Source organism: Tetrao urogallus, assembly GCF_951394365.1.
Source record: "Tetrao urogallus genome assembly, chromosome: 6".
Lineage (NCBI taxonomy): Eukaryota > Metazoa > Chordata > Aves > Galliformes > Phasianidae > Tetrao > Tetrao urogallus.
This window is the reverse complement of record NC_136819.1, coordinates 32267007-32281701: the sequence shown is the minus strand read 5'-3', so window position 1 is coordinate 32281701 and position 14695 is coordinate 32267007. Positions and strand designations below refer to the sequence as shown.

The 14695-nt window shown below is 35.4% G+C and overlaps 1 protein-coding gene across 2 annotated transcripts in view; it reads right to left on the bottom strand.

Moving 5' to 3' along the window:
- Positions 1-14695, bottom strand: part of DPH6 (diphthamine biosynthesis 6) — a gene marked incomplete at its 3' end in the record, with an annotated part of 176359 nt that overhangs the window by 34405 nt on the left and 127259 nt on the right. For both annotated transcript variants that reach the window (XM_079536913.1, XM_079536914.1), the window contains one exon: positions 3215-3620. In XM_079536913.1, coding sequence (XP_079393039.1) covers positions 3215-3620 — 406 coding nt within the window. The remainder of the gene's footprint in view (positions 1-3214; positions 3621-14695) is intronic.

The window sequence follows — 14695 nt, the reverse complement described above, 5'->3', positions numbered from 1 at the left end:
CAAGTGGTTTTAAGTTTTACTCTAAGAAAAAAAAGGTAATTATTTCATTTTCATACTTTTGCTAGAAGAGATAATACACTATAATTCAACCTCTTTCAAGAATTCTTCTAGGTTATTTACCAATCTTATGACATGATGGAATTCCACCTGAACTTCAGCAAGACTGGAGGAATAGTTATTTCTTCATCCCTATCTTTAATAATTTCTATCTATTCCATTACAGGTACATCTGTCTGATGTGCTTTGCATTAAAAGTATTTGAAAAGCAGTGTCTAGCATCCCCTGTTAGGTTATTAATATTATCATTCCCCAGCAGACAATGGATCTGATTGTAGTTGAAAACTCCAAAAGGACAGGTCTACTTGTGGGACTAGCAATGTCTAACACACGTTGAAGATCAAACATGTCAGTAATGGATCATCATACAGATGGTTAGCAACCAGTGCTACCTGAGATGAATTAATAATTGGAACTGAAAAACTGCTCTTTCAGTATCATTTGTGTTCTGGCAGCCATATCAAGAGAAGAACATTTTTAAAACTCCATGCATTAGGTTTCAGATTTTCATGATCAGAAAATTCCTGCTTTATTCAGTTTCTTAGTAGAACACTTCTCTTTTTGAAAAACAGCTTTACCTACCATTGATCAGTAGTGCAAATAATTTGTGGCAGCCAACTGGGCACAGAAACTAAACTTTGGAAGTAATAGATATTATTACAAAGACATCTACACACTCAATATCTTAGAAAAGCCTATAAAGGCAGGCATAAGCAAATTTCAGCTACCTTCAGAATTGAGAAGACGCATAATAGTTCTACCTTGTATATCAGGACTGTTTCCTCTTGTGACTTGCCTGTCTCATTCTGATTCATGCATCCATGAGCACTCCAGAAGCAGAAGTTGTTTATTTGAACTTGCCCAGGTGTATTAAACGTAAGCATCTAAATTTATTAATGAATAATAAGGTAATGAATTAAACTTCTGGGTAATAAAATCATCACTTTTCCTGTCATGGTGCTGAATCCAGATTTAGGAATAAGGCTGAAAAGTTAATGGCTATTTGTAAATGAAACTTGAGGGCCACTTTAAAGCTGAAAAAGAACATAAAAATACACTACAATAAACTGAAAGAAAGTATGGTCATCGGAGCTTAGCAATCTCTGAACAGTTAAAATACTGTAAGAATCAAAAGGAAGGTCTGATTCAGGTATACAGCCTATAGGGACTCTGGAGTTAAACCAAACTATTTTATCTTGCTTATGGACACTGTCTAGGATATAAAGAAATTACTCTTGGAGTCCTTATAAAGTGCTTGTTTAACTGAATGTTAATATATGAGTACATTTTCAATTATGAGAAATATAATTACATTACATATAAAAGACAGTCAATGATATATTTCATTAATAGGCTTAATCCTTTAGAAAGGCAAGAAGGTTTCACTGTAGCCTATATGCCTTTCAAGGCACCAAGAACTGGACACTTAAAATATTGCTGTGTCTTAATAATATATTAAAAATTACCCTTCTGGTTCAAAATCATGTTATGTATATATGTAGCAGTCTTGAAACTATCAATAAAAGACAACAACTTTTAATATGTGAAATTATGTTCAAATAGCATATTCTTCCCATCACACAAACCTTCTGGAAATTTTTCCTAAGTAGACAAAAGTTATTTCTGAAGTCTTTGTCTATGAATTAGTGTTACTTGTACGTTTAATGTATTCTATATATTCTACAGATTGGAAGAATGTATTTCTTATCCATGAAGATAATGATAAAATTGCTATAATGACAGGAATTATTATGACAGTATAGAGATCTGAACACAACTAGAATGAATATACGAATATCAAAACAACTTTCTATATCTGGGCCATTAGTAGTGTAACATGAATAAAATTGAATTTTCATGCACACAATTTACACATCATATTGTGCAATATATTTAATAAAGCAAATTAAATTTATTTGGAAGTAATTATTTTATGGCCTGAGAAATATAAGAAAGAGAGCAGGCAAAATGATAATGTTAATCCCATGCCAGAAACATGTTTTATCAGGTTTCCTTTTAGCTCTTAAACAAGATGTAGTAAAAACAACAACATTCTGTCAGACTATATGTTCATTTCTTGCTTCCTGGATTAAATATGCTTATGCTATGCCACATTTTTATAGCTTTCAATTCCTGTACTTTAAACCTATTAAACAATGTCAAGTTGAATTTTCTTCAAAAACTGCTGCAGGTTAAGAAAAAAAATAGGACAGTAGAATATTTGAGCGCTAACATTTATGTCAGCTAATTAATATGGATCAGTTGTGGTTTGCAAAGATTTTAAAGTGCATGCATATTTGAGACAAATATAGATGAAGGATCTGATTTAGCTCCTTCTCAGATTGATAGAAAGCTCTTACTGATTTCAATACAAGTATGATCTACCAGTTTTGTATGCCTGACAGATAAAAGAAGCTTTTGTGCTCTTGCATAATATTAGTTTTTCCAAATTGAGTACAGCCAAAAATACAGATGTACCACATAAGAAATAAATCATAGCTGCAACATTGCATTTTTTGTTCTTTATTCTTTTTACTTGATAACGGAATGTGATTTTGAAAAAACTAAAACTGGGAAAAACATTAAACTTCTTCACTTAAAAAAATCTGTCTAATTAACCTGCTAAGAAATCAGCCTATTTCAAAAACTGGCACCCTCTTATCTTGGGATGCAATGGCATTTTTTGTTTCATAATATTAATATTCCATTATTTAGTCTCCAAAAAGTTCTTGTTAACACAAGACATTTTGTTGTTTGAACATACTTCTACGACAAAAATGGACTACTGCTCAATAATGTTTGAGCAAAAGATTCATGGTCCTTATGTTTGACCCTAAGGCTGCCAGATTTCTTGGCAATTTCTTCTTTATTGAATCACAGAAGAAATCAGATAAAAAGGAAATCATTTAGTCCAATCTCCTGCTGAAAGTCAGGATCAGAAAAAGCAAACTAGAGCTTCAATTTGGACTTGAATGTCTCCAAGAATGGAACCTTTCTATTTGAGAAGTATGCGTCAAAAGAACAAACATATCTTAATTGGGCTTTTCCTTGAAAGGCACTTTTAACTTTTTTTTTCTTGTAACCAAACCTTATGTAGAGGTAAAACAAATAAAACAAATGCTTAGTATTAAGACTTGTTTTCTATCCAAAGTCTTACCTGATTGTAACATTCCAATATCAAAAACATCCTTCTTGAAGAAAGCTCTAAATGACAAAGGACTTGCACTGCAATCTCCTGAAAGTTTCTCAACAGTTTGTCCAAACATAGAAACTAAGTCATGAAGAGGTCCATCTAAATCAAGCTGAGAAGTAGGAGGTAAAATCAAGCTCAGACGTACAGAGACTGATGCACAAGATGCAGAACTGGACTTCACAGACTCACAATCAATTTGGAAGCCCTCTGATAACATCTTCTTTGCAAAATGTTTTCTGTGGAGTGGGTCATCAACTACTGCAGTAACATGCCATTCAATGGCAGCATCTCTAGGTAAGTTAGTTACAACGACCACAGCAAGCATCCCACACTCTGCAGCTACTTCACTATATGCTTCTGGATCGTCAGCCTAAAAGATAAACAAAATATTTTGCATATTACATAACTGCTAGAAATTAATGTTGCTCCTATTCAGATGATATATTCCAAAAAAGTATCTACAGTACAGCTATTTCACGGTGGCTGGGTTTTGTTTTTGTTTTTGTTTTTTTTCCCTGTAAAATTTCCTTCATATTTAAGTCATCAAGGAACCATGAATTTGTCTGGCAGTTAATATCTGCTCATTTTTTCCTATTTAGACTACCACTATGCTTTTATCATGTAAGGAAATTCTGTTCTTAACATATTTAACAATTAAAAAAAAATTTTTTTTTTTGTATATGGCAATTTCTGTCAATTTCAGTGAACAAAATTTCCATTCTTTAAAGAATAGAAATAGTAGTAAGTAATGAAGCTACAGCAGTGGATTAATAAAATATACATATTTAGTTTAAAAGTTGGAATACTAAAGATACAGCTTAGATATAGTAAAGATTCCTTTCAGACAACTGCAAACAGCAGAATGGTCTAAGTATTGTGTCCAGTTTTGGAACCCCCAACACATGAAGGACACGGAGTTGTTGGAGCAGGTCCAGAGGAAGGCTATGAAGATGATTAGAGGGCTGGAGCACCTATGATGTGATGACAGACAGAGAGCTGGGGCTCTTCAGCCTGGAGAAGAGAAGGCTCTGAGGAGACCTTATAGTGGCCTTCCAGTACCTGAAGGGGGCCTACAAGAAAGCTGGGGCAGGACTGTTTATAAGGGCAGGTAGCAACAGGACAAGGGGAAGTGATTTTAAACTGGAAGAGGGTAGATTTAGACTAGATATTGGGAAGAAATTCTTTACTGTGATGGTGGTGAAACACTAGAACAAGTTGTCTAGCGAGGTTGTGAATGCCCCCACCATGGAAGCATTCAAGGCCAGGTTGAATGGGGCTTTGAGCAACCTGGTCGAGAGGGAGGTGTCCCTGCCTATAGCAGGGGGGTTGGAACTGATGATCTTAAAGGTCCCTTCCAACCCAAATCATTCTATGATTCTATGTTTCTAAATGAACCCTTTTAAAGACAAGAGCATCTTCTCAATAGTGGAATTATTTTGAAAGCTTACTCGGTAAGATAACTCTGAGAAACTGACCTCCTTTTTCTCTAATGGTATTAATGAAGCGGGAGAGGTTTTCTTCTTACTTCCTTGTAAGAATCTTAGGATAAATCACATTGGAACATGTTGTTAAGGTATTGGAAGTGAATATAATGTTTCAAAACACTTAAGTGCTATGCCATGAGCCAGAGGAAGAAATTGTCAATTTGCAGTCATGTCAACACAAATCAACTGTACTTAAGTGCACTATATAGCATTACCTGTAAAACCTAAAATGAGTTCATAAAAGTATTATCTTGTCCCCATATTCTTGCAAATTATTCTATTGTTTATTTTACAAGAATACACAGAGTAGAGGCCTCAGAATGCAGCTGAGGAATCACCTTGCAGCGGGCTGAAGCCCAGCTGGCAGTGAAGCTTCATAGCTACTTGCTTGCTCCTCCCACCCCAATGGCATAAATGAAGAAACTCAGGAACTGACATAAAAGCAGTTTGATAAGTGACGTAAAGAGGAGGAAGAAAGGAAAAAATACAAAACAGTTCATGCAAAGACAATCCCTTAACACCTGTCACAAGCAGACCTATGTCCATCCAGTCTCTGAGCAATGGGTACCTTTCCAAAACCCATCTCCTCATTGTTTTTATCACTGTATAAGGTGTCATATGGCATGGGATATCCCTTTGAACTGTTCTGGTCACCTATCTTGCCTGTGCCTTCCTCAGCTTCTTGTGCACTCCCACCCTATTTCCTGTGTGGGTAGTGTGAGGAGCAGAGAAGTCCTTGATGCAGCTCAGACACTGCTTAGATGTACCTAAAGCACGTCATGCACACTATTTTGTCCACTCATCCAATACACAGCACTGTAAGGGCTGCTATGAAGAAATTCAGCTCCATCCAGGCCAGACACACACTTAGGCGTTCTGTAACCTTGTAGTTAAATTCATATACTCATACACCTATTATACGACAATGTCTACTTATGGAAAACAACTCAATTTTATGATATATGCTCTCAAAAAGGATTAATGTACCTTATCTTTATCTGCTTTTTGAATAAATACATTCTAATTTGAAGAATTATAGTTATTTATAGGTATTTATTCTGTTCAGAAGATATTGTTTGTCTTATTTTTTCCTCCATTTTTAAGAGAGACAATATATATATTAAGTGCTTTTGAGATTAGGGATTTATATTATCTTTGTGTACACAGATAACTTTTTTATATACCAATTTGCTTACCCTGCAGTATATACTGTTTATACTGTCCATTGTCTGATCTCTAAAGGAAAAACAATAACAAGCCAAAACTGTCATTTTACCTGAAGTTGATAAGGCCATATAACTCTCAGTACCTTCAATTCACAAGCTCAATTTTCATCCGCTTGCTCTCAACTTCAAGAGGAAGAAATAATGACATGTTACAGGCATTCACAAGGTTATTGACAAGCATTTTCCACAGAATATCTTTGATGCTTGACCCTTGTGAGCTGTTTACATGAAAAATGCACTTACTTCTATATTAACGATAGTGGAGTCTAATTCTATACCAAACATCTAGCAATTGCTTTAGCATTTCTGTTTTTTATATGGGAACAAAAATAGGGATAATTTGTCTCAAATTGCAGTCACTTCAGTTATAAGAAAATCTCACTGAGTACTGTTTGCTTTCAGTACTTTCATTAGGCAAGCTGGGGCTGTTATTAAGGTACCAACACATAAATGTTATATTAGCACTTAACAGGAGGAGCACACAGTATTCTCCTCTAGGAGATGAATTCTAACCTTGTCAATATAATTCTGCTCTGAGTGCTGTAAAACAGTTTGAAAAGACGAAACACTGGAGTTTTGCACTGAGGGAAAAAAAAAAAGAAAAAAAAGGTATGCTCATTCAGGCTTAAAGGCCACTTTGCTGGCCCAAGGTGCTGTGGCAGTTTAGAAAAAAAGTCTAGAGAAGCTCTCTCAGGTCACATCAAGCACTAAGACAAACTTTTCTACTTCCCTGTACTTGTCTTAGGTTGTTAAATCAATTACTCACTATTTCTGCTTGCCTTCAGCTGCCATTTAGAATATGAAGAAATACATGAAAATTAAGGCCAGGAGAAAGCACATTTCCAAATTTAACAAACGAGAATCATTCTGAGTGAAAGACTGTTCATGGTGCACCTGTGCAGTACCATAGCACTCATAACCTTTAGCTTTAGAATTTGCACAAAGCACAAATGATAGAGCTACTGGGGACTAACAATCTTTCATCAGCTGCTAAAAATCATACATAAATACTACTAACAGTGACCTCTCCTGACTTATTTTCAAGAAATCACTGACATTTGTGTTGTACATGGATGCTGCATTTGAGTTACCTGTCAGAAATTTACAACTGTCTTAAACAGCTGAATATTGTTATGATAGCTTCCCTTGTACATGGGGATGAATATTTATGGGTCTGATAAGAAATTCTAATCATATAATGCTGGAACAATATAAGTTTGTATTAAGAGTGAAAATAAGTTACTCTTTACAATTGATTCTACATTGTCATCAGTGAGACAGCACTTTTTGGCAGATACCTACGGTAATAGGAAGAAAAACATGGATTTAAGGTTATTGCACAAGGATACTGCTGTAGAGCATTCTACAAACGAGCACGAGTTTCAGCCTAGTCCTTCTCCCACAGCTTCAGAGTCTTGAAAAAGAGCAAGCACAAATTGAGGTAGAGGAAGCAGCTTGGCTTGGCCTATTATTCTTGAAAAAGAAGTGTCAAATAATTCTTGGAAACCTCTGTGAAAATCTTATTAATGAGGTGATAAAACAAGGCCAGACAAAGTTGAAAGCAGTGATTCCTTAAAGTACGTACAACCTGAACTTTACAAATCTCTACAAATTTCATTATGCTGTAAGCGTAGCTGCTATCTAAAGGCATTTGCTCTTAAATAACTATTTCCTGGCTAAGAATTAACAGTACTCAAGTGATTTTCAAATTCATGTAAGAGGGTATGCCTGTAAAAGATCCTCATGTTCTGCTATGAGCATTTCCACAGGCAATTTAAACATTTAAACCAAAAACCAACACTGCAAAGTAAATTTGCACTAGGAATAGTTTGTCCATCAACAGGAAAAATAAACAGAGTTAAAGATTCAGTGGCAGACTGCTGAGGTACTATGGAGATGGATATTCTTCTATATCATATATATTTACATGCTCTCACTTAAAGAAGGTTCAAGCAGGAAGTCAGCATACTTTCACCGTGAAGGAGATAGCCTCTGAAAATAAATTAATCTGTAACAATGCCCTCTTCTAGGGATGGATGCAAACTGGATCATCTCAGAGACCAGACTATGGCAGGATTCTGATTCTGTGTGAAGTGGTAAATCCCAGGACTTTGAAAAAAGATGTGATATGACAGTGATTTAAAGTGTGTGATTGTCTTATTTACTTGCAATTTTATGATAACAAATTTGACTGATACAATACTACAGTAAACACTGAAAAGGGTCCCATGCTAAGTTAAGTAACATTGTGGAAAGTCTTCATGGACTGGTTAGTAGAGAATCACAGCAGATGACAGCAGTCAGAAAACCAAGCAAAACATGATGAATTGTTAACAAAAGAATAGAGATCACAGTGGGCTATGTTACGCCACTGTAGAAATTCACAGTTCATTCACATCTTATATAAAGATACACACCTCTTGATCTCTGATCAAGTTGAAAAAGGTCATACTAGATGCAAAATGTGTTCAGAGGAATACAACAAGGATGATCAAAAAGCTCTGGAAAATTTGAATGAAAATGTTATCCAGCTTCCTTAAGGAGAATCTGACCAGGATTTACAAAGTCATTGCATGACATAAAAAGAGTAGATCGAGATAAGAACTGATTGTGCATGCTTGTCTCTCTGTAAAAGAGCTATGGATCATCAAATGACCTTAGCAAGAGCATGGTTACAAAAATTACAATAGTGGATGACACTTAAGATTCCTTGACAGAGTTCATGGTTCCAAGAGCATTATATAGATACAAGGGGAACCTGAACAAACATTTAGAAGATAGAGTCAGTAGGGATTATGAAAGAGACATACTAAAAATCCTACTAAAGAATAACTTATAAAATAGTCAATAATTTATATAGATATTAATGGTTTATGTAAGTAATACAATAAATCTAATTAATTTAAATATGAACTGAAATAGTTTGAAGCTGAAAGAACATGAGAGTGAATATATACTTTTCATATTTTTACTGTTCACATCTGCTTAGGACTACTGTTAGGAGTTAGAATACCAAGCAGAACGTTCACCATTATTATATTCTTATATTGTTACACGAGAATTTATGCAGTACTGTGTTCGGTGAAGAAAAATAACTGGGCTTTCTTGACAAGAAAGGATGAATTTACATAACTAGTCCCTTCCAACATTTCTATAATTGTTAATATTTATCTGAGTACTCCAGATTGATTTAACAGATTAATAGTGAGCATACAGTCAAGTAAGAGAATACAGGTAACAGCTTTGAAAGGAAAAGTGCTTCTTCAGTCAGTTGAGCAGAGGTATTGGCATCGTAGTGGAAGATGCAGAGCTTAATCTGCTTATTCTTGGCCTCCTTCTGAGGGAAGAAGAAATAAAAAGTCTCATCTTCTCCTTCTTCCCGAAGCAGAAGCACAGAGAGAACTGGAATACTGCTTTTGAGGAGCTAAACATATTTTAAATTCTTGCTTATACGGATATAGCATTAGCATACAAGCAAACTCTAACGCACAGTGCCAACAGTGCCAAGCTTGAGGCTTGTCTGCTTGAGGCAACTGACACAGCAATGTAGATCTTGGGCCCCATTACCTCCAGAGCCACCAAGACAGTCAGCTGTGTTCTAACTCCTCTAACAGGTTCGTACTATGGATACTTACCTCAAATCTGCAAAAATATAAGGACAATTGGCTAGAAATATAAAGGGTGTAAAGGCATCACAGAACACCTACTGAAGTCCACAGTACTACAGTTAATAAATGACATCACATTCAGTAAGCTATCTAATCTCAAGAAATGAGAATGGGAACTCAGTTTTCATTATATACATGCATAGACCAAAGCTGAGAAGATAGGTTGGTAGGGATATGTCTTAGCTAACACTTAGGAAAATGTTTAATGCAGAAATATAAGCCTGTTTATAACACTGAATGGAAGGTTTACAACAGAGTGTGTCAATTCATTTTTAAATTTGTAATCAACCTATATCTCCACATTAAAGCAAAATAGCTAGCTGAAATGTTGTGTGCAGAATTCTTTCCTGAGATTTGCTCAGATACAAAGGTTACTGTGCTGGCTTACAGTATTACCACATTCTAGTGTTTTGTATGCCTTAGTTCTTAGTAACAAGTCACTCTGTTTTCATTGTGTGTGTTCAAGACAGCTACAGAATACTCTTACACTAACAAATGCCTACTTCTTTAAAACAAAGCTCCAATGCTATGACCTTAGTTAAATGAAATACACTGGACTGGAATGGATCTAAACTAAATTATCTAGAGTGTGGTTTTAAAAGTGCTAAACTTAAAAGAGCATTTCTGTCTAATAGTGTATTTTTTCAAAATCAAGTCAGAACTATTCAAATTCCTAGGGAAAGAAGAATACTAAATATGACACAAACCTATATCGGAACAATTTTATAAGCATTCAATTCTTTTATTTAGTTTAATAGAAAAAGGTACAAACTTCAGTAATTAACATTAATTATGCAATTTTTTTTTATTTTGACTAGCTCCCGTTTGTTCCAAATCAGAAATATTCTTTTTGTTGTGTGAGTAAGGTCTATCTACAGACTACCTACTTCACAGCTGAATGTGGAATCTAGCTATAAGAGAGATGAATGTGTAATTGCTATCCCTACAAAGAACTGACTCAGAGAACAAAAAGAAAGATACCCTGATGTTACTTTTAGAAGCTGAGAATACGAAAAACGTCTATGGTATGCATTATTACACCATTATAGTGGCATGATTAATGTGCCTGTAAATAATACATTTAAAATGTCTCTTACACTGCCTGCATAAAACAGAGTGCATCAAACTCCTGAGATCCAGTTTAGGCTTGCTAGAGAGTCTCTCACAACAATAGGTTTATGACTTTAAAAAGTAAAGATTCCACTAGGAAAACTGAAGAAGAATAAAAATGTCAGTTCCTGAAGAAAGTAGGATAGAAACAATCCTTTTCAACATCCTAGTTCATCTAATAAATAGGACACATACATTCCTGGTCTAACAGTCCTGAATTCAAAGAATGAAAACCACTGTGTTTTATAACAATACAACTGTTAAGACTTTTTGCAAAGCTTACAAAAATAAAGTCTGACATTTATTATTCTTTCCTGAAATAAAACAGATGCCAAAAACATACAAACACTAAACTGGAAGGCTGAAAATGAGGTCTTGTGAATCTGAATATTCACTTTGGAATAAACACTGATAATATAAAAAAGAAACATATTCTTCAGATATCTTAGTTCTCTCCACTACATAACGTGTTGGACAAAGTTGACAGTAGTTTGTATCATATATAAACTATTTTGTACAATGTCAGCAAGAACACCAAGAATGTACTTAGTTGATGTTACCCAATAAGGAGAATAGGGAGAAAAGAAGGTTCTACAACACCTGCTCCAAAAGTAATGCCTCCTATTTTATGAGTTTGGACTGCTATGTCAGATGCAGATGGCAGTTGAAGCTAAACCTTCCCACCAGTATTCTATCACATTTTGTTGCCATGCAGCAGATGACAGCTGAATGGCAGTCTGACAAAATGGTGCCTGACACAGAAGTGCATATGGAGCAATCGTGTGCCATTGAATTCCTCCTTGTGGAACAAATGACACCCACTGACATTCACCAGTGCTTGCTGAACGTTTATGGAGACTTAACAGCTGATGTGAGCACAGTGAGGTGAATTTCTGTAGTGGCAACAACTTTGGCTGGTGCAGATTTTTAGGGGTGCAGCATGCGAGCTCTTGTTCATTGCTAGCAAAAATGCATACCTGATGGTAGCAATTATGTTGATTACCATGCTTTGTAGCTGAGAATTTGCTCTATCAAATTACTGTTGTTGTGCTGTTTGTATCTATTGTAGTTTCCATGAAGTATCTAGGAGGCATTACTTTCAAAGTGACCTACATTTGTTTAGGCATCTGATAAAGCATTTTGCAGATTTGTGTGTGTGTGTGTGTAGTCTTCATCTGCCTTTCAGAAACAGAAGAGGAAAGTAGACACAGGAAAACAAATATGGATTTAGAAATACGGGAGCAATACTATTTCTGAGGGTACTTCTAATCAATTTTTCTTATTCTAGTAGACTTCAAATTAATGTGTTCTCTCCATATAACATTTCCATAAGTTGGCATTTGAAAAAAAAAATTAAGAGTAAATAAAGTTAATTTGAATTTAAGTGAAAAGTAAATAAAGTAAGAAAAATGCTTTCTTGAAAATAATTGTATCGTAGTGATGCAAATTTAATTATTAGATATGAATTGGTCAGCAATTAATATGCCAAGCATAGCTGCTGAGCTTTTGCCAAAGACATTTTGTGGGTGAAAAAAAGATCTTACTTTAAACTGTTTTATCAATTACGTATAAAATCTCCACAATATATCTCTGCCTATTAGAATTTTTCAAGACTAAAATCTTCTTACATGGTAGTCAACCAAATACATAAGAAGAAACTACCACAAAAATTAACTAACATAACATAACCACTACCACACCAGTGAGTACTCTTAGGGAGGAAGTTGCACAATAAATCTGATAAATTTGATTTCAGAAGTCAAGACAGGCTTTGAGGGACATGGATGTTATATTTAAACAGATAGTCAAAACTTCCATGATGCACAGTCTCTGAATAGTACTACTGTAAGTATATCTAAGTTTTATATAATAAAAAAAGCAAATGTGGGAGCCTGTGAAAAAAGAGCTTGTAAAAAATCAGATCAATAACTATATAAAATCTATAGTTTACATCACTCAAACAGAATAATTTAGACACTTGGTATTCTTTTACCCTAACCTCCAACTTCAGTAAGTGGCTTCAGTAAGTGAAATACATTTTCTCCACTTCTGTGCGATAGACAAAAGGCTCAGCTGAAATTAAAGACATAACCATAAAAGCTCTCTTTTGATTATATTTAGTATATAAAAATATCATTTGTGCGTTAATTTTGCTTCTCTTTTCTATTATTGGATATGTGTTTTAAATCCTTTCACTTAGGACAATAAGAAGGCACAGAGCAAGCCCTGTGACACATCAAAATAAAAGCAATCAGTTTCACATTTCTATTAAGACATACTCAGCTTTGAACAAGTTTCTAGAAGAAATAAACAACTAAAAGCCTCAACAAAGACAGTATAAAAAGTCTGTAATAACTAGGTTAACACTTCTGCTTTCTGGGCTTACCAACGTAAGCCCAAAAGTTTCCTTAAAAAGTAATTATTTTAGCTTTTCAAGGTAATTTGAAAAAAAAAATAAAACATAAATTGGCATCAGACCCTCTATTCTCTCAGCCTGAGCAAGAACATCTCGTGTTGAAGGGCACTAGGACACATGTGAAGTTAGTTTTAACCAAGAAAGTGGCTCCAGTCAAACTGCAGACTGGAGCAAATGGCATCTGAGATCACAGTCAGTATAGCAGCTAGCCCTAGTGACAAGTACCACATTGAGCTCTACACCAATCTCGTCAGAAATGATAAGGCAGAGACAAATGGACAAGTCTGTACCAAGTCAGAAAAAAGCAGAAAAGGATTATAGATCTCTCTTTGGAGCATGGATGTGGCCACCAGCTCAGAAGATGGATGGTCCTCTGCATTTAAGTCAGTGCATAGTACTGATAGAGGGATGGAGCTATAGACAGCAGTCAAGAGAGCTGGCGTCCAGACACTGCACCACCATCCAGGCTTGGTCTTGTGCTGAAGATGGTCTTCCCCATTCTATGTCTCTTAGAGCCACGTACATATATTTCTTAAAATACATCCAGGAATGGGTACTGCCCACTTTACTGGGTGGGGTGGCCCATTCCAATGCCTAACCACCACCAAGATTAAGAAAATCTTCCTAATATCCAATTTAAACCTCTCTTGGCACAACATGAGGCTGTTTTCTCATGTCCCATCACTTGTTACCTGAGAAAAGAGACCAAAACCATCCTCCTTGCTGTAACCTCCTTTTAGGTAGCTGTATTTTAGTCTAAGTACACTCAAAATAGGAATACCTAGGTGAAACGTAATGGCCTGTGATATACAGGTCAGACTAAATGATCTGAAGGTGCCTTCCAGCCATAAAAGCTTCTAAAGCTAAGAAATCCGCTTTACCCACTATTTACAGTCTACAAGGCTGCTTTGCCTTTACTCTACCCACAATGAGAAGGCAACCTTCTTGTTCACTATGGTCTTTAATATCCCTTGCTGATGGTTTTAAATTTTTAAACAGCCTTACCTGTTGTGCTGCCTTTTATGTGTTCTCACACTTACAGATATAATTTTGGAAGCAAAATATCTAAACATTAAGCATAATGAAAATGAAACAGATTAAAGCTTCTCAGCAGTAGGGTGCAGCTGCAGCAAAATCTCTCCAGTTCCCCTACATTTCCTCCACAGCAGGGACTTTCTGTCAAGCTGTGAGTTAGTTCTATACAATAATACTGGCTGCTGTTACTGCAATTGTACCTTCCTGTATCTCACCGTTGTACTAAAAATTCACTTTGATTTTTGCTGTAGTCCTTGGTAATAATAATATTTAAATAAATTTCTGCAGAGCTAAACGCAAATTCCAGCACTGCATGCTAGATACTCAAAAGGGCAGGCAAATGTAAAATTGGTAAGAAAATAATTACACATTAAAAAGCTGTTTTATTTGCTTTAAAGGTATTAACAACTTCTCAGCAAACTAAAGGATCCTGAGCCAAGAGAAAACCAGTTAACGACTGGAGTTAAGATTCCTTGAAATACCTCTCAAACATATATCATTTAATA